This window comes from Cyphomyrmex costatus, unplaced genomic scaffold (assembly GCF_001594065.2).
Source record: "Cyphomyrmex costatus isolate MS0001 unplaced genomic scaffold, Ccosl1.0 scaffold4, whole genome shotgun sequence".
NCBI classification, from domain to species: Eukaryota; Metazoa; Arthropoda; class Insecta; order Hymenoptera; family Formicidae; genus Cyphomyrmex; species Cyphomyrmex costatus.
Genome location: NW_017278207.1, coordinates 273,670 through 297,303, shown reverse-complemented (window position 1 = coordinate 297,303; position 23,634 = coordinate 273,670). Strand labels below are relative to the sequence as shown.

At 33.0% G+C, this 23,634-nt stretch overlaps 1 protein-coding gene across 1 annotated transcript in view; it reads left to right on the top strand.

The window, feature by feature from the left end:
- Window positions 1–23,634, top strand: part of LOC108777036 (nucleolysin TIAR) — a 437,806-nt gene that overhangs the window by 178,088 nt on the left and 236,084 nt on the right. Inside the window, exon 3 of the mRNA XM_018543822.1 lies at window positions 20,301–20,358. Within this exon, the coding sequence (XP_018399324.1) occupies window positions 20,301–20,358 (58 nt within the window). The remainder of the gene's footprint in view (window positions 1–20,300; window positions 20,359–23,634) is intronic.

Here is a 23,634-nt window from a genome sequence, read left to right as displayed (position 1 = left end):
TGCACGTGGAGCGACTCTCAGGCCACGCGTTTAGAATGTTTCGCGAGACGAGGAGCCACTTGAAGAGGAACGCATTCCACGAGACGAGTGTTCACGAAGAGAAGCTTCCGCCAAAAGCTTGCGCCAAGCTTTCTCGCTTAACCTTAGCGAACGCGTACGTGCTTTCTGTCAGGAATGCCTAGCGCATCGTTCGTCGTCGAGCTACCGGAGCAACTATGGCCAAACTGCGTTTTACGCGGGTCACCGAGTGTAACATGCAAAATTCACTCGACGAAAGAGCATCCGCGTCTGAGGTTATTTTCTATCATCTTTCTGCTTTGTCAGCACGATTATTTGCATATACAAGCACGCGTTGTTATAAAAAGAATGTAAAAATTCAATAAATAGTATAATTGTTTCATACACGTGGCTGGAGACTCAAGAAACATGGATTTTAGGAATGTTATAAAAAATATTGAGTTATATTAAAATTTTATAAAATTATAAAAATTAATGTGCCCGAACGAATACATCTGATAATCGAATAAATAAATAAAAACTGAATAAAAATATCAAATACGCTTATTTTGTATTCATCAAGAAAGACGAATAAATACTTTTTTATTTTATTTTAATAAATATTTTTTTAAACTCAAAATTTTGTAATGAATAGCTGATTACATATTTTGTTAATATGAAAATTTTCAATAAATATAATTTGTAGCTCAATTATTATACAATTTTTTGTATTTATCGGATACATTAACATACAATGTATTAAATTACCAAAATATTAGACAAAGTTAGGCAAAAAGTTTTAATTTATCTAAAATTCACGCTGTTTCATGATCAATTCTGTTGCATTTTCTCATAAATATTTGATTAGTATATCGTTTTCTCCAAGAACAAGTCGCTTTCGTTTCTAGTTCGTTTAAAATTAAGCGGTCTTCAGAATAGATTCGCGGGTTGTGTGATGCATGACGCACGTGCGTATCAAGGGACATACTAATAGAAAGTGATATATGAGAATTGATCTTTTATTATTTAAGCTATGGTCGATCTCGGATATGCATGGAATGCATATTTGCTAGTAACCTACTGTACACGAACCAATGTTTCCCTGAGGGGCAATTGTAAATTTCTCTATGAAATGAGGGTTCTGTTGAGCGAAATTTTGTTATTATTCTCCTGTATACAATGTTGCCTAATGATCAAATAAATCAGAATATGTATTAAAATATCGGAAAAACGCAAATAAAATCATGTTTATTTAGATAAACTTTATTATCTTCTGTTTGCTTCAACTTTTGGACATCGTATTAAAATATGGAAAATATATTTAAAAAAAAGCAAAATTAAGTTTTTTGTATTTTATCATAATTAATCTTTTTTTAGCCTCTATTCAAAACGTGCTTAACGATATTAGTACACGTTTAACATACAAGTATAGTTTGTATTATATGTATACACACAAACTGGATATGGACTTTTGTTTATGAATTTGATTAATTGTTTTATTAAGAACTCCGAAAATGTTTTACACTTAAAGTATCGACCTGTAATTTTTAGTACAAGTATCGACCTATAACGTTATATTAATATTTTGTATGTCTACATTAAATCTGTGTCGCTATGACAGATTATATTTTATTAAATTTTATTGACATTATATATCTTCATTGATGTCTATAATAGAGTTAGATTGAGCGCTCCGTTAACCGTTAATATCAGCGCATTAGCTGCTGGTATTTAAAAGACCATTTAACTCATGTACGAGTAATTACGAGCGCGATAGAAAATACAAAAACGACGATCAGCGCGTTTGACGCTCGATTAAATAACGGCAGGCGAGTTTGTAATTACATACGTGACAGGAAGACGCTTTTAAACCATTGACCACTTATAGAACTGATAACCAAATTAATGTTGAAATAATTATGTAAAGACTTCGAAAGATATGCTAACGCTAACAATTTAGGTCAAAATTTTTAAGCAATAATCAAAATGGAGACTAAAATTAATAAATTGTGTGTATTTATATCATGTGCTCTTTTAGAATTTTGTGTTTAGCTCGGTCAAGAATCTAGATCCGGCTTTTACTATCCCGGGGGTTATATTCTTATTTTTATTTTTTTTGTACATTTTACATATCACTCCCATATTTTATCCTCTCTCCACCTTTGTACGATTCCTCGACATATTCGTATCCATGATCGTGATTCTCGCATTCAAATGCATTCTGATAAAAAGCAGACGATCTGCGGCGGACAAACCGAAGCTACTTCGGTCCTTGAGGTAGCCAGACTAAACGGGCGAGTGAGGCGGCTGTGTACACGGTAGTGGTAATACATAATAAGATATGAACGGAGGGCATGCGGCATAATCATATATCATAAGGTAGTGCGGTATGGCAAAGTATTCCTCCGTCTACACGGAGTACCGCACACCAACGGGATCGCTATCGCCATCACAACCACCACATCGCATTCGCATAGATACACGCGAAGACTAACTTGAGACGAGGGTCCTTTCTCTCGCCCTCCTCCCGCTCCCCCCCCCCTCTCTCTTTCTCTCTCTCTATCTATCTATCTCTTCCACTCTGTATCTCGTGTATATTCCCTATCCAACCACCGACTGAAACTCTACCACGATGTACACGTATGTGGCTAACACCCGTATTTGAAACAAACGCCCGCGCGGCACGAGGGATTTGGTACTGTTCCCTTAACTTTCTGAACAAGAAAGCCGGAAGGAAACTTCTCGGACGCCCAACGAGAGACACTGCGTGAGGTAAACGGTTTGGTCAATGAATAAATAGAGAAAACCGGGAGAAAACTTGACGTACTAAAACACTTCCGGGTCTCAAGGCGCACACGCGTATCTGGGGGGGATGCAATTGTAATCACAGAGCTGTCCGATACAGAGAACGTACTGTGCCATTAACTTACAGTCGAAGTGAATAAAAAAAAAATAGATTATTACTAGAGACGATTTCATGGACATGTAGCAAAATTGATAGAAAACTTTAACTGTATATATACTAAAAACTTTGTGACATTTCAATATTTTTATAAAAGAGTTTTATAAAGCATATAAACTTCTAATTAGTTTCTAGTTTATTATGTATTTTTTATTGAGCTTACTTTACTTGCAACAGATTTTCCATTATTTTTTATTTATACTTGAGATTTCGTTCTATAAATTTTAAGTGACATAATAATGCGTATCTTGTAATTATTAATAATATTTCATTATAGATACTACAAAATATGTATGTTGATAAAGATGTATCGATAATACATTTTTTTCACAAAAGCTTTATATATTTGTGCATTTCTTATATTATATGTACCTACAATCAATCGATTGCATGTTCCAGAATTAAGTATTACCGCTAATCTGAGATAATGGATCTATATTAATATTATATTATATTTATATTTATTTGTATATTTTTATTCTGTTAATTTAAAATATACATATAGATAGATATATCTAAACATTTACGAACGTTCTACTCATGTATCAACCATTTATAAATCCATTATATCAAATCAAAACAAAATAAAATGTATCACTTACCGATATGAGTACAGCAACGGAACTGGTTGAATAACAAATGGCGATCTGCAAAATAAATCTAAATAGTAGTATACAACTTAATTAAAATTTCAAGAAAGTAATAAGCACGTAAAAAATAAATTGTTAATAACGCTTTTGAGACTTTCACGGATATTTTCTTTAAAGATACCAAAAGGTTTGCGGGTTATCGCCGTGTTTTTATCCATTGCTAATAGTATTAAATAGATAAAAGTACTACGATAACCCGCAAACCTTCTGGTATCTTTGAATAAATTATTAACATATTGCAACTAAATATTTTAACAAATAAAATAATAAATGACAAGTTACTCACTTCACGTTGCTCCGCCGTCGCTCGATGCCTCCCAGGTCTTCTCCTTCTCTCAAATTGTTTAACTTACACAAAATATTAGGTAAGTCCCTTTTAGGAGCTAGTATCTATAAGTAGAACTGTCGATAACTCTAATGTCAAAATTAACTTTTTAGTTTTACTATCTATTAATAAAATTCAGTATATAAAAGACAAAGTATACGTTTGCATCAGTAACATTGTTTCTTACTGCATCGAAAATGTCGGAATTTGAGCCAAATAAACGTCATTTGCGCGAAGTGTTAATCTTCTGCTTCAAATGGAAGAAAACTGCCGCTGAAGCTCATCGAAGGCTTGTTTATGGTAATAGTGCTCCTTTCGATAAAACGTGCAGAGAATGGTTTCGACGTTAACAGTTTCTTGGTTAAAGATAGTTTCTTGGGTAACATCGCTATACATGAAGACTTTATAATTCGACTGTTTATTGCGATACATTTGATCATTTCATCTGATGAAGGCTCAATCCTAAAGCCGAAACATGTCATGATATGTAGATTAATGATTTGATATAATTTTATTCTTATATATTTTTTTATATTTAACTGAATTGTCGATATCTCTCTAACTGCCCTTCACTTAATCCTTTTATTTTTAGCATATATAAGCGAAATATACAATATGAGCACTATCAAAATTCTTTGGATACATTCCGTTTCACGCATGATGCATCTTTTATCCTTGTTGTTCACTGCATGTTAAACAAGGATAAATGATGCATTATGCATGAAACGGAATGTACATTTTATCTTCCTATTAATATTTTTTAATTATATTATACATAATACACACACGCACGCACACACACAAATAATGGTATAATTGTTGCATCCGATGTAGAAAAAAGCGGTTTAATTAGTATGTTTAATTAGTATGTATAATTTTAATAAATAAATAATTAATATCTATATAAATCCAATAAAAAGTTTTATTTAATACGAGTGTGCATAGCTACAGTTTTATTCACAAAAGAATTATTGCTTACATGTTTATCGAATATTTCGACTTCTGAGAGAGAGAGAGAGAGAGAGAGAGAGAGAGAGAGAGATCATTTCAGCTATCATGCTGTAGCGATCCTGAAGTGATCTTTGATAGTTGAGAAATATAGTACCATTATTTCTGGAATTATTTTGCACTTCTATCTTCTATGTGATACATCGGTCATACATATGTATACCTAAGTTTGCTGTATATTTTACAGGTTTTAAGCCTGATTTACAATTGCGTAAACGTAGTTGTAAGTGATTATAGTTGTAAGAATCCTTCAATCACAGTTGGATATTCTTCTCATATTCAACTGTATTTGGTCAATTTTTACAACTACGTTTACGCAATTGTAGATCGAGCTTTAGAGTTACAAAATTGTGTTTAAAAAAAAAACTAAAAAATAAAACTGTACATAGTGTCAGTGTTACATACATAATGCTTTTATTAACGTTTAAACAAAAAATATTGCAAAAATACATTTTCAGACTGATTTTTGAAAAATAACGGAAAAGTAACGAAAAGTTACTTTTTCGAATAACGAGAACTGTAACGAGTTACTAGGGAGTTTTTACAAGAGTCAATCAAATAGAGTGATTTCTATTTTCGAGTCAGTAATCAGAGTCTACTGCTGCCTTGCTATATAATTGGTTGAATGATAGTCAGAAGTCCAAGCCAGTAGTCGAATCAGTAGTCGAGTCAGAGTCGGGAGTCTGTAGTGTGATTATAGTTTTATACTGATTCTGGACCCAGATTCTGCAGCCAGTAAAATGAATCTTTGCACTGAGTTTCCCTACACTGCAATAAAGAACAATGTCGTCACCAGTTCTGCAATAAAGAATACTTCAGTGTACACTTCTTACATTAGTTCTTTTAGAGTGGCATTACATGGAGCGAAAATTACAACGGAACAGTGAGACCAATCAGAACCCTACAATCATTACTCTGCTTTCCTTTCTGCGATTATGATTTATCTCACTGTTCCGTTTCGGTGTAATTTCCGTTCCATATGATGCCACCTTTAGTATTGGCTAAACCTCGATAGTTCAACTATTCGATAATTTTTGAATAATAAAATTATATAAAATTATAGTAAAAATTATCAAATAGTGTTTAATAGTAGAAAAAAACATTGATATTATCGATACTATCAACTGTTTCAATAGTAAAAAAAATTTTTATTATCTATTATTTTTACTATTAATATCTTATTTAGAGGAAGAAGGTATAATAAATAAATAAAGTCGTCAATAATTTAATATTTACATAATTTAAGCAAATAAAAAAGAACAAATAGTATTAGATGTACAAATTAGTTCGGTCCGTTTTTTGTTGTTCAAGAATGCATTTATTTCAAAACAAAATGAATGAACAGATTAATTAAAGTATTGTCCATCGCTGGCTACTACTTTCTTCCATCTCTCAGGCAATTTTCGAATTCCGTCTCGAAAAAATGACTCATCTTTGGAGGCGATCATCTTTTGAAAAACGGACCGAACTAATTTGTACATCCAATAAATTAATAAGTTATTCAAAAATTATTGCAACATACATCATTGGCTGTGTTCAGTAAATTCAACAGTTGAGTGAGTGTCTTCTGCTATTGATGTATTCTTCTAGATTTAAAATTCTGATTGGATGATCTAAATTCTAAAAGAAATACATCAATAGTAGCGAGCGCTCACTCAGCTCAGTTCGTTAAATGCGCTCAATGACTAAAAGCCGATAGTTTCCGAAACTCTCGAATATATTGGACAGTAAAAATTATCGATAGTATTCGATAGCACAATCGAGGTTTAGTCAACACTAGTTCTAAAAGTTCAGCAATAAAAAACAAACCTACTGTGTCCAGTGTATTCGATCGTCATGCGCGTGACCGGCCGTGACGCAGTTCGAATTGACAATGTCAAATCTGTTCTGTTGGTACAACTGTACCAGGATCATTTTATCAAAAAAGTTTGTGTCACATTGTATCGGTGAGAATTCGTGTATTTTTATCTTTCCTTGCAACAATAAGTACGTTTCCTAATTATTACAATTAGCGTTTCATTAATTTCTCCGATAGTGATTCGTATACGAATTGAAACAGTAGTTATTTATATATATATGTATACAAATGACTGCTATTTCGATTTATATGTATAATCTGTCTTTGTGTAATTTGAAAAAAAAGTTTGCTTGAAATACTTACTTAGATAAATAACTGTTATTTCAATTTATATACAAATCATCAGTATCAATCATTCGTATACGAATCATATATATATATAATATATATATATATATATACATATATTATACAGGGTGTTCCATTTTAAAACTTCCACGCGATTATCTCAGAAAGAAGGCGTTTATCGAAAAAATGTTTCAGACAAAAGTTGTTTGACTCGAAGGGGGACATAAGATGGTGCCATCTTTGACTTTGAATAGTCCTCTGAAGATCACATGAAGGTCACCTTTAATTTGGAATTATGTAATTTTGTTTAGATAACGTGATTCTTCTAATTATTTTGCATATAAAAGTATTAAGGTAGAGATGCCAAAAGACCAATAGTTTACGAGATATTTTACATTTTATTTTGGTACATATTGACACGAAATGTTAAATAACTCGTAAACTGTTGACTTTTTGATTATCGTACTTTAATACTTTTGTGAACAGAATAATGAGATAAATCAAATGGTGTAAAGAAAACACATAGTTGCTTTAAAAAAAATATGTATACAAAATGGATAATTTTTCAAATACGCAACTATGTGTTTTTTTCGAGTCAAACAACTTTTGTCTGAAACATTTTTTCAATAAACGACTTCTTTCTGAGATAATCGTGTGGAAGTTTTAAAATGGGACACCCTGTATATATACATATATATTATATATATATATATATATATATAAGTTTTGGTTATTACTTTTGGTGCATTTCATTTATCGGTAATAATAAAGTTCGCAAGCATTATTTGTTCTTTTTTATCAAATGTTAAATAAGGATATTTGATAAACAACAAGGATGATTCTATTTTTAGAGCATTACAAACGTTAAGTAAAATGCAACTTTTATTGATATACTTTTTTAAACGGTATTTTTAACATACATGGATTGAAGCACAAATATATTTTGCATAACATCTTAAGTTTTTCTTTAATATATAAATGTAGTTTTATCTATAATTTTCAAATTAAGCAATAAACAAATTATCGTTTCAACACAATAAGTGCTAATATAATTCTCGAACTTTTTGGTTATTAAGAAAACAGCTTAGATCCTAAATGGATTGACTTCGAGCATTGTCAAGACTCGTTTAATTATTATTAGGTGTTGAACTTAATTCCTGCCGCTCGTTGCTAGAGAGTGCTAGCTCCAACACTGGCGAGAGTTTGTAGTTTAGACATTACTGAAAGTAATTCAATTCTCACAGGTTAGATTTCTCGACGCCAAAGAGATTTTCCAATCGATTGAAAATGTATCGCGATAATCTGTTTTTTCGACATGTGCTTCTTCACTACTCCGACTTCAAGAAAACCGCAGCTGAAGAGCATCGCTTATTATCCGAAGAGTATAGTGATGAAACTCCATCGGAAAGAACATGTAGAGTTTGGTTTGAACGCTTCCGAAACGGTGATTTTGATGTGAGAGACAAAGAACGTCCAGGACAGCCGAAAAGATTTTAAAGATTTCAAGCTGAAAGAATTGCTTGATGAGGATCCAGCTCAAACGCTTTTAGAGTTGTCAAAAGCGTTAAATGTTACTCCAAAGGTCGTCTCAAAACGCTTGCATGCCATGGGAAAAATTCATAAGGAAGTTATATGGCTACCACATGAGTTGTCAGAAAATGCCATTTTGAATCGTTTGTCTATTGTGACTTCTTTGCTTGCCAGGCAAAGAAAAAAAGTTTTTTGTAGCGCATCGTGACTGACGATGAAAAATGGATTTATTTTGATAATCCCAAGCGGAAAAAGTCATGGGTGGACCCCGGCCAACCATCCGCTTCAACGCCGAAGAGAAATATTCACGGGCATAAAACCTTGCTCTGCATTTGGTGGGACCAGGGTGTGCTGTATTACGGACTCTTGGGTCCAAATGAAATCGTTACAGCTGATCGCTACCAACAGCTATGATGCTGATTGAGTGATGAATTAATGCAAAAAAGATCATCCGTTGCGATCATCCGCAATAATCGACGAAAAATCATTTTATTGCATGATAACGCTCGACCGCATATTGCGAAAAAAGTGAAGCAAACAATTTTACAACTTGAATGGGAAATCCTCCCGCATCCGTACTCTCCAGACTTGGCACCGTCGGATTACCATCTTTTCCGATCGATGCAACACGCACTTCTCCAGTTACAAAGAAGTCCAAAAATGGGTGGATCGCCTCGTAAGACACCGCGTCGTGGGATTGCTCTGTTGCCGGAGAAATGGGAAAAAGTAATAGAAAATGAAGGAAATTACTTTGATTAAGGTATTCGTTCATCTTTCTTTCGAAACAAATCAATTTTGGAGACGAAAAAACGGCAGGAATTAAGTTCAACACCTAATAAATAGTAAATGGTAGTAATAGAATTTCCGTATTTTATTTCTCAACTGCGTAGAATGTATGAAAAAAATACATAAAGCCAGCCCAATTGTCGAGCAATTAAATGTAATTGATTAGATAAGAATCAACCCTATATTTGGCGAGCAGACTAGTTAACAAGCATGCTTACAAATTCAATGCTAACAATTTATGAAAAACCTTTACTTTTAATAAGATATTACGAATGAATGTTATCGAATAATCATTGCTTTGTGTGAATATATTTTTTTACGTAATTTTTCTGTCGCAATATAAGAAAGTGCGCATTTGATTAACAATGGGAGTTCTGCAAAATGTACAATCGATATATTCCGATAATTGATACGTGCCCGATTGTAATTAAATGCGTTTAGCAAAAAAAGCAGCTTTGCAACAGTTGTAAATTTTTTAAATATAATTAGTCTTGCCCTTGTTCCCTTACTGGATTTAATGTATAAACCAATAATGTTCAAGAATTTTACAACAGTTGCACAGCTGCTTTTTCTACTGAACGTAACCAGGAAGTAAGATATAAGGAGACTCCACTCCGTAAAATAAAAGTGGACCCATTTTAGGTTTCCGATTCTCGACACTCGCAGGGCTCGTGAATTTAGTCGTGTTGCGCATGAGTGCGAGTAAGAGAACAAATCAATTTTGGAGACGAAAAAACGGCTCCTGAATACCGGCGACGGCCATGTTGGAATTGTGACGTCATAGGCGAGAAAAACACATTAATTTTTCTTGCGTCCCATTTTTTAATAAATTTGAATAAATTTAAAAGGCGAGTTCGCTCAAAAACACTTGTGAAAATTGGCGGAAACTGTCCTTTCCTCCTCTGATAGTCAGTAAATGGTCGTAAAAGGCACATAAAGTGAGCCTATACTCGGGCAGAATCACACATTTTGACAGCTGATGAAACGAGTGAAATATACGCTTTTACGTATAAAATTTCACGATAACTGCGATATATTTGGCGAGCAGACTAGTTAGCAAGCATGCTTACAAATTCAATGCTAACAAGAAATGATCATTTCTCTTACTCGTACTCGTTATGCGCAACACGACTAAATTCACGAGCGCTGCGAGTGTCGAGAATCGGAAACTGAACTCGAAACCTAAAATGGATCCATATATGTTTTGTATGACACTAGCGAAACTGATGAGTGGAGCATGAAGTAAGAGAAGAGGAGACCGATCATTATTGGGCGCGAATACAGAAAAGTGGCCCTCATGCGTGTACCGAATTGAGAGGGAATCCGCTCAAAGGAAGAACCTGCAAATTAGGACGCCGTGAGAGACACGAATGAATACCACTTTCCGTGCACAAAGTTCAGTTCTCTTACTTCATGGGGTGGAGCAAGAAGACTAGAACCAGGAGAGTAAACTCGGTCAAATATCGGTAGTGGGGGTAGGCCAAAAAGTGACGGCGGATAACTTCCCCCACTCTTGCGCTTCATTAGTCCTCTCTGTCGCTCTGATAGTCGTTTTCAATTCGTGACTGCGCATGTCAAACAAACCTTGTTTCTGTTTAATTGAATTTTGGACTCAAGAAGACTAAAAATCATACATATTTCAATATATGTTATTCCAACGACGACGGAAATATTAATAATATTCTGTAAATAAAAAAAAATTACTGTAATCATACTCCAAAATTTGTATACAATACAGAATTTACCTATAAACAAGTTATTTAATATACAGTATAATTTCTTTTTACAACTTACATTCTGTTTAAGATGGTTTAAGATTTTTTTCTTTTTTAAGTGTGTCCCTCGGATGAGGGGAAAATAAAGCGTCTCTAGCCCTAACCTTTTTGGGCTATATAACGCCAAGAAGACTTCTTGATAACGCAAAGGTTAAGAACAAGACTTCTTACCCTTGTAGAAAAGTACTACTGACAAGCACTAGGAGTATTTTGAGGCACTACTGTACTACAGCGCTACTCAGCACTACTGTACTACTACAGCACTACTGCGCTGGTGTAGTAGTACAGTAGTGCTGAGAAGTGCTGTAGTACAGCGCAGTAGTGCTGTAGTAGTACAGTAGTGCTGAGTAGCGCTGTAGTACAGTAGTGCCTCAAAATACTCCTAGTGCTCAGTAGTACTTTTCTACAAGGGTTGGTTATAACCGACGCGCACATGCGCAAACTTTCATTCAATGTGCAATGCCACTGCGCATTGAATGAACAACCGCGGACGTTTTTTGACCTACCACTACCACGCTATAGTTTACTCTCCTGGTTCTAGTCTTCTTGGAGTGGAGTCTCCTTATATCTCCTTCATGCCATTAATTATATATCTTCGCGAGTGAGTGTTGTGCGAGTGCAACAAAGAATCTGACAATGAGGGGAAGAAGACTGAGAGGTATTGGGCGACAACCGAGCAACTACGAGGTAAATAATTTACTACTTATTATGTTATATACAATACTTGTTACTTGCAATTAATTAATTACTTATATAAACACAACAAAATAATAATGATGTCAAATTACGGTATTAAAACAAGCAATATAAAAATGACAAAATTTATTAAATATTCTATTAATTATAACGAGAAACGTTTCAACTTTACATTACTTATATGTTATTAACCTTGCGAGATTAATTATTTTGTGTGTTTAACAATTATTTTTTTTAATATTACATGAATTAATTTTAACTGTTACACTTTGAACTTATTTGCATTTTATATGTAATTATATATTTTTTATTTAACAATTTCGTTACTGCGGAATGTTGTATCTACAAATCACAAAATTTTTTTTATTTTTATAAAAGCACCGGAAGGGTTTCAAACTGAAAATTGGATAATTTCAAATATTGTTTATGCACGAATGAATAACTGTACATAAATTTTTCTTTTAGTATGTTTTTAAGGTTTCTTTATTGAACAAAATCAAATGCAAAAGTCTAAAAAGTAGAAATATTCGAGGAAGATATAGGTAATTCAAAACATTTACGCACTGCCATAGTTTTTCCATGATTCCGAATGAACGAATTGGAATTTTTCAATTTTTTGGTACCGTTTTGTTTATGAGATCTCTATCTATAGACTAAATCTAAAATAGAAAAAAACATCAAGATGACAGTTAAAAATTAAAAAGTGTCGAAAAATTTATATTATTTGCTGTTAAAACTGGTCTAAAAAATAAATTGTTTTATGTTTTTGTGTACAAAAATAGATTTCGTGTTTGTGGAAAAATTCATTAACTTTATTTTAAAAAAAAAATGAAGTTGACGTCTGCAGCGGTTCTTGAGTTATCACGGCAAAATCAACGAAAAATGCTGTTTCAAGAACGTGATTAAAGTTTGAAAAAAGATTGTTAAAGGATTTATAAATTGTTAAAAGATTTATAAATTTTTCAAACTAACGGCAAAAATATTCTTACAGTACCAAATTTTGGAATTCTGTTAAATGTTTCCCTTTTATACAACTTGAATACAACTTCACAGAGAACAATAGAAATACCAAGGACCCGACCATGCAAGGGGTCCTTCGTATTTCTATTGTCATGTTCTATTTTTAGTCCTAACCGTTACCGAAGGTTGGCAAAAACGAAGAGAAAATGTGCGTGTTTTCATCGAGATCTAAACTTTGTTAAGTGATATTATTTCAGTATATATGTTCTTTCATTGGTTATTCAATGAATGACGTAACAAGTTAATTAGACAATAAGAATTTGCATGACGAATTTTTTTGGCTCTTTTTAAGCACAATTTTGCGAATTTTTCAAAAAGTAAACTGGAAAATTAAGAAAATAATTTTATGAAAATTTGTAGTTGTTATGCATTGAATGTTCTTAAAGACTCACAATTATGTATTTTATCGGTAAAATGAAAAACAAATACTGCATTTAGCAAACATCGTTGAGACGTTTTTAGCAATTGAAAAAATAGCTTCGTAATTTTTTGTAAAATTCTTTTAATATTATATGATTGGTCTTACTCTTAGTTTCTTACTGGATCTAAATATATAAATCAAGATATAAACCGTTCATATAATATTGAAGAAAATTTTACAGCACTTCCAAAGCTGCTTTTTTTGCTAAATGCAATGATTTTATATATTAAATCGTCGAATTTTTATGCTTATAGAAAATGTGTAAAGCTGAAGATATTAAATTTTATTTTCAATTATAATGTCTTTTTTTTTGAAGCAATTGGACTTATGTAAAAACTATTATACTTGTGCTTATTATATTGTTAATACATACATCTGTTTATTTATTTTAAGTAGAATTAGCCTCGGAATTATATTTCGTAATGTTTGTTTTTTACAAATTCTTTATCAGTTCGTAAAACAACATAAGTAATTGTAATTGATAGGTTTTAGTAATTAATGAGGTAGAAAAGAATTATTTGTATAAATTATATATAAATTGAACGAAAAAGCTTTATTACTCTATGAATCAAATGTAATCGTAATAGAATTGATAAAATAAATTGTTAAGATTATTTTTGATATATCTGTACAGATTTATGATCAGCGCCAGCAATGTGTGATCAGGATAACTCATAAATATACTATTACTGAAGCTCACAGTATCGATTTTATATACAATCAGCGTAATTAGTTAATAATGAACAAATTGAAATACAAGCACTATTGAAATCATAGCGGTTATTGCGGTCGCACCGAAAGTGACGTTATAAATCAATTTTCTGCTTACATTATATTGATATGTAAACGGAAAATACTTATCCTAACGGATTATTCTAACAACTAATGCGGCGATTCTGCGATTGGTTTATATTCAGTCGGTTAATTAGCAATTCAGGATTAATTAGCAGCAATTAACCTAATGCGCAGATTATCAATTCGCCTTTTCCGGATATCGATTTCTTTTTACTTCTCTCTCTCTCTCTCTCTCTCTCTCTCTCTCTCTCTCTCTCTTTCGTAATAATTATTAGATACTGCTAAATTTTCTCTCTCTTATGCGCTGCTGTACAAAAAATTTTTTTATTTTAAATTTTAATACTTGGTAGTTACAATAATGGTATCGAGAAGTGTCGAAAACTCAATACATTGTTATATTCTTTTACACAATCTATCCCGCGATTTAAGACGTGTGTTAACATTTTTAATATTTTTTCAAAACGCAAAAAAGCCTATGATTCAAGTAACACTTTCTGCAAAAATTTACTTGTATTGTAAATAATCAATAATAATATTAATTCATATTTACTGATTTTTACTTACAGAAATTTATTTTCAGATTTTCTGCACGTTAACATCATCTCTCTAATCGGATGCATGATTAAGGGATTCTTAAGCATGAAATTATTAAATTGCTTGTCAATTTAATTTGTGATAGTATTCTCGAAAGGTGAAACAACCCAGTCTAAGTCCGACTCGAGAAACTATAATAATTCGGCGTATAGTTTAAATAATTACATATGTAGTATACCTACAAATTTACATGGAAATTATTTAAGCGTCTAAGATCTAGCTTTGATTGTTATAAACTTTAACTCTTACTTGTTGTATATTCACATTATACGGTCTTAATAAAATCATTTATTGATATTATATTACATATTGTAAATTAAATCTTGTATATGATAAATATAAAATTTTAATTCTAACATATTTCTATGCACAAACTTTTGACTTTTTTATTTCATTGTACTTGATCCTATAATTTTTCTATATTGTTTCAATCGTTTAGTATACCGCGCTGTAAATATCAGTACTTCGAATGCTTAAGGTAAATCTCGCTTTTTAGGTTCGGTTTAATTAATTTTTTATATTCTTTTTTATTCTTTTTATTTCATTCTTTATATTATTAATTGTTTCTTTATACCGTTGCAGATATATATGACAACTATATTTCGCGCAAAATGCGCTATATTATAAATTAGTGAAGAAGTTAAATGTATACATATAGTATTTTTCGCATCATATAGAATAGAATAAATTTGTAGAAAAAGTATTTCCGTCGAGGAAAATTATTTACAACATCAGATAAGCTTTTATATCAGAATACTCGAGCTTTCTTCGCGGTGAAAAGAATCAATTAAACCGGACCTAGAAACAAGCGAGATCGATATACCTCGAGCATTCGAAGTACTGATATTTACAGCGTAATTAACGATTGAAACGACACGGATTGTCACGGGGTTTACTGGAGATCTTGTTCGCTAGTGTGTTTCCCGTATACGTAGAAAGTAAGCGAGTGTTTCGTAAATTTCTTACGATAGCATTTCCGTGACTTATTACAGCAGCAGGCGAGAAGCGTTAGTGGTGCCGTGTCGACTAATGGCGCCATGTGGCTAGAAAATAAGAAGGCATAAGTAAGAAAACGTTACAAATCCACCCCGCCGTATTGGACGCCGCATCGGCCATAACGTTAAACGACAATATAGGACCGGCGTCCTTCGTCATGCGAAAGACCGAAACGGCCTTTCCCCATTAAATGTACTTATATAAGATACTAGCCGGTGGGCAGCCAACCGCGCATCAATCACGATAATAGGACAATAAATATCTGACCGACAGGCGACTGCCCCGGCTAAGGTCAAAAGTGCAGTAGCTTGCAATTTCTGCCCGATTTCCTGCCGATATTCGCTCGCAATAACTCAACCTTCACATCTGTAATATGTAATCGCTCCCCTACCGTGGCCTAAGCCTCGCATTAAAGTGTCACGCTGATCCAACCCCCTTTTTCCCCTCTGTGTCGAAGTATGTAGTAACTCTGTGCAACAGTTCGATGGTTCGCAGGCAAGATTTGTCGCTCCCTAGCATAGCTTGCCTATGTAGGCTGCAAAAGGCAAAACGGATCTCACACTTGACCAACCAGAAAATTCCCCGATTTTGTTTACGTGATGGTATGAAGGCGATAAAGAATTTTAATTTTTCTTACGTCTCACTTCCATTCGTGAATATAAGTGTGTTTCTTTAGCGGATAATAGCATCAAGATTATCAGAAATTGCTCTGCTATATATATATGAATAAAAATAAGTAAAATTATATAATATATGTTATTAGATTTTTGTTACGAATTACAATTTAATATTAATAATAATGTTTATTCATTTTGTGACAATCTTTACAGATATTTGTTATTATTTTTTTCTTATTCTGTATTTTATTACTGTTTAATGTAAGTAAAAAAATATATTTAATCTATTTTTTTAATTTTTTAAATTAATAAAGAGTTTTTCAATTTGAATCATGAGACATTAATATTATTTTATTTTTTTTACATCTACTTCTATTATTTTTATTTATAATCAGTAATTTTTATAAAAATCAATTAAAAATATAGCTTTTAGAGATTAGACGAGAAAATTCACAAAATAATACAAACACGATTGCTTAATAGTGTATGAAGTATCGATAATCGTCATTTTATGCGACAGTTGGAATACTAGGTCGACCTCGTTTTGCGAGCGGGTTATTCAAAACGGAAGTTTAGATATACGCCTAAAGTAATACGAAAGTGGCGTATCGGACGGAAACTTCACCCTTTAATATATAAATATGGCAAAGAGGCGGGGTTCAAGCATAAGGCGCGCGTGCATTAACTGTTCAAAACTACGACATGTAAACTTGCTTTCCTCCTCTATAAACCATAAAACAACGGGCTCTGGACCGGCAGACGACCTCGCGCAACCCGCTAACTATTAAAAGTTGCAAATTGCTGCAGACACACTGCGGGCCCCGTGTTCGCGTACCGGCCGTCTTGGGCACTCCCGCGCGCGTTCGTCCTATCCTAACTTACTTACCAGACTTGCTCACTTTCTTACTTATATAGTCACTCGTTTACTTACTTATTCCCCGCTTCGTATTCCTTATCCTTTGCACTTTTCCACGCCGCGGTTTTCCCTGTTAACATTACTTGTTCTTGTCACGCATATACCCCCTTCACAAACATATTTCAATTTTTTTTAAACAACTAGTCCAGCAGAAATTTCGAGAAATGTGATTAATGTTGAAAGTATCGAAATAACAGAGCATTTCATACAATGTATATAATATTAGTTTTTAATTTAACAGAAATGTTAGAATTTAGCTGTGGTGCAATAACTATTATCTCCTGCCATTCAAGCCGCAACGAACGAACCTATCAGCCGGTTAGAGATAATTTATATTTAGGATTGTTACATAATAGACAATAACGCAGATTATTTAACTTCTGTACACACCGGTGTTCAATATACTATCCGGCAAACTATTTGTTACGGTTAGTTTACCGTTTAGTTGCGGCGTCCCAATGTCGCTTCCAAATATATTTTGTAAAATAGTTTACGATGCGCGGCTGGCTGGTAATCGTACAAAGCGCCGCGTGGGCGTAAATGCTTTATCAAGCGGGACGGAATATTTTGCCTCTGTTCGAACATTTCGCCATAATTCGGTTCAATTATCATTCGATTATATCGATTTTAGAGGTGTGCATTTAGCATCAACGTACAAATGCGGGCTCGTGAAATTACGAAAAATATGTCCGCGTGGACACGCAAATCCTATACGAACAGTTAAACCGAAAGCTTATCAAAATCAAATATATATTAATTCACATCAAATTCTTCAGAATGCGTGTCGTAAAATGCATGCGCAGATCTCTAATAAAGAATTTTTCTTCCTATTTCGCTTTATAACAGAATTTATAATAGAATTTCTTCGCTTTACTGCATACCGATAGCTACAAATTGTTAATTACGTCCGACTGCATCGTGTCAGCTTTATAATGAAATGTTAAAGCCGCTTTTAAAAATTACTGGCAGAAACTCAATAAATTTATCATACCATTAATCAACATATACGCGTTTTCATGTTAAAATACATATTTGATGCGATATATATTTCGTGCACTGTAATTTTACACAAGCAATTTTATTGTTATTTCAGTGAAAAGCAAGAAAAATTACCGGTTGAAAAAACTCGAGTACGTCGAGTGTTTTGCTGAATGTAATTCAACTTGAATAACAAAGGAGCGTAAAAAGAAAACTCATCATTTGGTTGTTATAGTTCGGTCTTTATTAAAATAACTGTCCTATAATTGCCGTGCCTTAAAACGCTTTTTTTATCTCAGCCTATGTACTAGTTTCATAAACCCTCGTAATCCAAGAGGGTTAAACACCGTACCTGCCAGAAACTATATACGAAACGACGCGACGCGACGCCGAGAGTCGACTATGCCGACGGCCAAGAAAATGAAAAGTAACGATTCAATATCAACGCCACGCGGGTTGCGTGTAGCGAATTAACACGTACTGATACGGCTGGTGTGTCGTCCACGTTGGTGACACCATTCTTCCATTAACCCTGTCTACATTTTCTGCGTATCGTGCGCGTGGCTTTTATTATCCGCGCACTTCGGCCGTAACATTTTACTATTTCCTGCTTATATCATGCTCGTGAAATCTATCACACATTAATTGGTAATAGGATTACGTAGAGAGATGAAATGACGTAACTGAAGGATGTGTGCGGTAAAAATTCATTTTAGTTCTAATTGAAAATATATTTAAATATAATGTGAGACGCACGTAGTTAATGTTGTTAAGAACAAATTTTTTTTTTACCGAGCGAAAACGATATCTGTTATATTTTGAGAAAAATTTATATTGATATTAAAATTTATTAAAATGGCGAGGTAATATGTCGATGAATTTAACACATGTTTTTGTATTGAATTTTCCCAGAGGGCTTATTAATTGCCAATAATATTTTATAAGGGACATGTATTGCACACCGCACCGTCTGAGAGAATAATACGTTGTCGATAAAATCGATAGATTTCTATCATTCATAGTATATATTTTCTGTTAAAGTACCTTCTGACAAAAGAAAATATCAAATCATTGATGAGCGGTAATAGCTTAGTTATTACACGCGTAATAGTTTAGTTATTGTCCTGAATTTGTCTTTTTGCAAACGTTTCGTTGCAAAATTCAATACAGCAAATCTTATTCCGCAGCTCGCTCGTAGTCTCGTCGCTTTTACGTACCTTCATTTTTTTTGGGCCGCGATCGATTCCACTGAAATGACTTTTACTATCTATCGAATATCTGCGACGCTACGAGCGGGTACACCGTGATGCATAAAGAATCCAGTTTACGGCGTCTGTTAGGACTCGACGATACCCGACACGTCCCATTTCCGCCGCCCGACGTCTTCTCCAAAGTGAAACCACTTCCTCGCTGCCGGAATCTGCAGATCCGATTTAGAAGTAATGTGATCGATTCTCCTAAGTTTGTCTAAGAAATTTCGGTGGCTCTAAAAATCAATAGCAATGCAAAATGTAAATCTATAAAATCGAATTTACGAATAAGAAAATGATTATAGCTTTATGTTACAATAATTTAAATAAATTCTACTTACTACGATTTAAATATTGTATTTATTATTTATTAAGTTAGAACTATTACTCTATCTGTTCTGGAATTAAATATTTTTTTCTATTGTTAGATTAAATTTTAATTAGTTGAGGTAGAAGTAATATTCTTTTCTATTTATTATATCATATCACATGTATGTATGTCTACTTCTTTTTGTATATTCCAAATGTTTTGTATATTCCAAATTCAACTAGATTAAAAAAATTATTCTAGTAGATTAAAATATATTGTAGTAAAACTTATTAAATATTGATATATATTAAAATTGAATTGTGATAAGAAACATTTTATCTTTGTTAAATGAATTTAAAAAATTATCATTCTTTTCCTCTCTCTTTCCCCCCCTCTCTCAAAAAGATTATTTCACGCGTTAAATTTACTTATGTACGTATCAATATTTCTTAAGCTTCTTGACAAAATTATGTCCTTTTAAATTATCACATAGCATTAAACACATTCTTTGTTTTTTTAATGTTTCAGGAGATGAAAGTTAATTGGGCGACGTCGCCGGGTAACCAACCAAAACAGGACACAAGCAGTGAGTATGCCCAGTTTTCAGATTTTCGCCTTTACACGAAAAATATTTTTAGCACCGTGCGTTTTGCCTTTGATCTCATACTTGCTCGACTTGTTGGACTCGCATACTAATTGGTCCGAGCAGAGAATTACTCTAAAAGAGAATTTTTAAAGCTGTCTCATTGCAAAGTAAAATGTATTTTTGGATAAAGTACAACGTATGTTAAGTAAAAATATTAGATCAAAATATTGTGCACAAATGTTCGTAAAAATTCTGTTAAACAATACAATAATATAATTGAGTAAAGCAGCAAAGAGATTAAACAATTTGAGCCAACATTTTCATATTAATCTAATATTTATAATATTATTTAATGAAATCTTGCAATATTAATATCTATAATTTTAAATGTAATAACATTTTAGATATCTAATTTTAGATTTAATAAAATTTTTCTACTAAAAATTTATTATTATCTAATTACAATTCAAGAGAGTATTATAGCTCATTTATCTATATTATAGCTTATTTATTTATGTTTATCTATATCGTCATATTAATAAAATATATTTTTATGCAATAGGTTTCTCCACATATCTATTAGAAATAACAAATAGGAAAAATGGCCTTAAACGTTCGAGCTGAATCTTTAGTGCTTAAATAATTCGGTTTAAATTTATTCTCATATTCAATCCTGCAAACTGCGCGCCGAATTTAATATTGAAATATACGTCAATATGAAATATGTATGGATACATTTATGTTGTTACAATTAATTTATTATTCTTATGATGCTTATAGCACACACACACAAACACACACACACATATGTATAATTTTTAAAATCAATTATTTCTTAACGCTACAACTAAAAATATGTCGCTAAATTTTTATTGGTGAAGAATAGAGAAACTGGAAATTTATGTAAGAATACAAACACATTAATTATAATAGTCAAATTACACTTTCAAAAATAGAAAAGGCTTGTTTCGTCTTATTAGTCTAATTGTCATTTATTGTTCAAATATTGATATACATACTAATTTTATAAAAAAAATTGTATATACAAATTTCATATATATAACATTTTATATATTTCTGCATATAAGCCATCATATTTTCTCTTTTAACCATTATTTCACAAAGCCCATTATCGTAAAATAAAGATTAAATTAATTTACCGGCTGAAATAAAATAATTCAACACATAAAATAATTCAGTGACATTAAATTAATATTCTGTTATAAAAAAATGTTTATTAATCGTTAATAATATCCTTTTACTTTGATTCCACGCAGCTATATAATTACTCTCCCCCTTCTCTCTTTCTTGCTTGTTTAATTAAATAAAATATTAATCGAATGTTTAATGTCAACTAATGTTTTGACACTCTTATTACCAGTATATACATTGGCAATGGAAATTTCTACGTAGAAATTTTAATGTATACAATTTCGTAGAACAAATTCACATAATATGTGAATACAAATGGTTTCATTAAAAATGTGCTGTGCTTTTTTTTTTACTATCCACATGACGACATAGTATTTTATATAAAGTAGTAAATCTTTTGTAACATATTAATAAAGTCGTAACATAATGTGTGTTTATCTAATATAGATATTTTTAGAAACCATTTCTGGAAATTGTCACAATCCAACAGACCATTCTAATTTTTGCATTCAATTCAATATATGTATTAAAAATAAATTTCCCAGCATCTCGCAGCAGTGTATAATTTTCAACGACTATGTCCCAGTTTCCTTATCGTTAAAAAGAGAAATTGTTGGAATATTACCTCTAAAAACGCACAGCGAACATAAAGTAATCAATGGTTGAAATTATTTATCCATCGTGATAATGCATATTTGCAATTTTATTTCTAGGTTATGAATAAAATTGGAAAAAAATGCTTTAACACATTTATTTACTCTCTAACGTAAAATAAACTTAAAAAATATATAATAATATCTTCCGTAAAAATCTTATTAGCACAATGACGACACATTTTCTTATAAGTTTCATCGCAGTTTTTAAGTGCGCAGTTATAATTTTCTCGTAATCATGTATAATTTATTATTTCAACGTTTGTGTACGTAGATAAAGCATAGGATATTCAGCGAAATAGGACTTGGTGTAACATAGTTCCATGTATTTCTAGAATAACTTCTACGCGTAAGGCTGTCCAGTACAGCGGTAGTTCGGGATTAAGCGTACGTCCCTTGTGATAATCTCTTTTGCTTCCTGTGTCTGGGATCCCTAGAGAATCAGCCATAAACCATGAAACCCGTCATAACTACTTTCTTCCCACGATCTCTGTATGCGCGTTGGAAGGTTGATATAAATGCAGATTATGCGATGCAAACTGGACGAATTAGGAAAGATTTTTATTTATTTTTTTTTTTTTAACAAACACATATTGTCGCTCACGTTTATAAGATGATGAACGTTATAGGACGATACGTATATTTATACGCACAACGCGGACTTGAAAGAATTCGTTGTCAGTTACGGCAATGCGTGAATGATACGAATGATAAATAAAATTCACTGTGTGCCGTATTTCCAAATCCCTCGGCGTCGACTTTTGCGCATGGCCGAGCGACCTAAAATAATTTAACAGGCACGCACATGACGGCCAAATAAATATCACAGGAAGATTCCTCCCGCCATTCGGTGCTCGTTACACGTGTGAAAAGGTGCGCGGTCGCGTCTCTGTGGATGCGCTTCTATTATATATGTACCGGCGGCGGTCGTACGCGTGTGCGTGCTTGAAATTCAGTGAGGGCGGCAGCAATATTTAACTCAGTCTGAAATTCCTCTTTTTATGGACTTGTAAAACCGTGACAGGCACATGGGACCCGATCCTGCTTCACCCCCCTCCCGTTCCTTCGTCCCTGTCGTTTTGCCCGCCACCCCTTGTTGCTATACCTGCATCCCCCTTGCTCTCGAGCGCGCTGACGCGGTTAGATAGCAGTCTCGTCGTATCTCTCTTGTCGTCCTCTTTTCCATCGCGCCGGTCGGCGGTCCGCTACCTACCTACCTACCTATACGATCACACTTCCCTTTTTCCTTCGACGTCGCTATCCACCCACGCGCACCTACCTACCTATCTACCTACCAGAGCACTCTCCTCTCTCTCAAAGCACTATTTCTTCTCTCGGCGACAAATGCAAAACTAAAACGTATTCTCCTCTCCTCTATTCTCTCTGTAAATATGCCGGTATAGCTGCCAGTATGGCCAGAGTTTTCCCTCCGCTTTTGTTTCCTACCGCCTCTTTCTCCCCCCCCCACCCC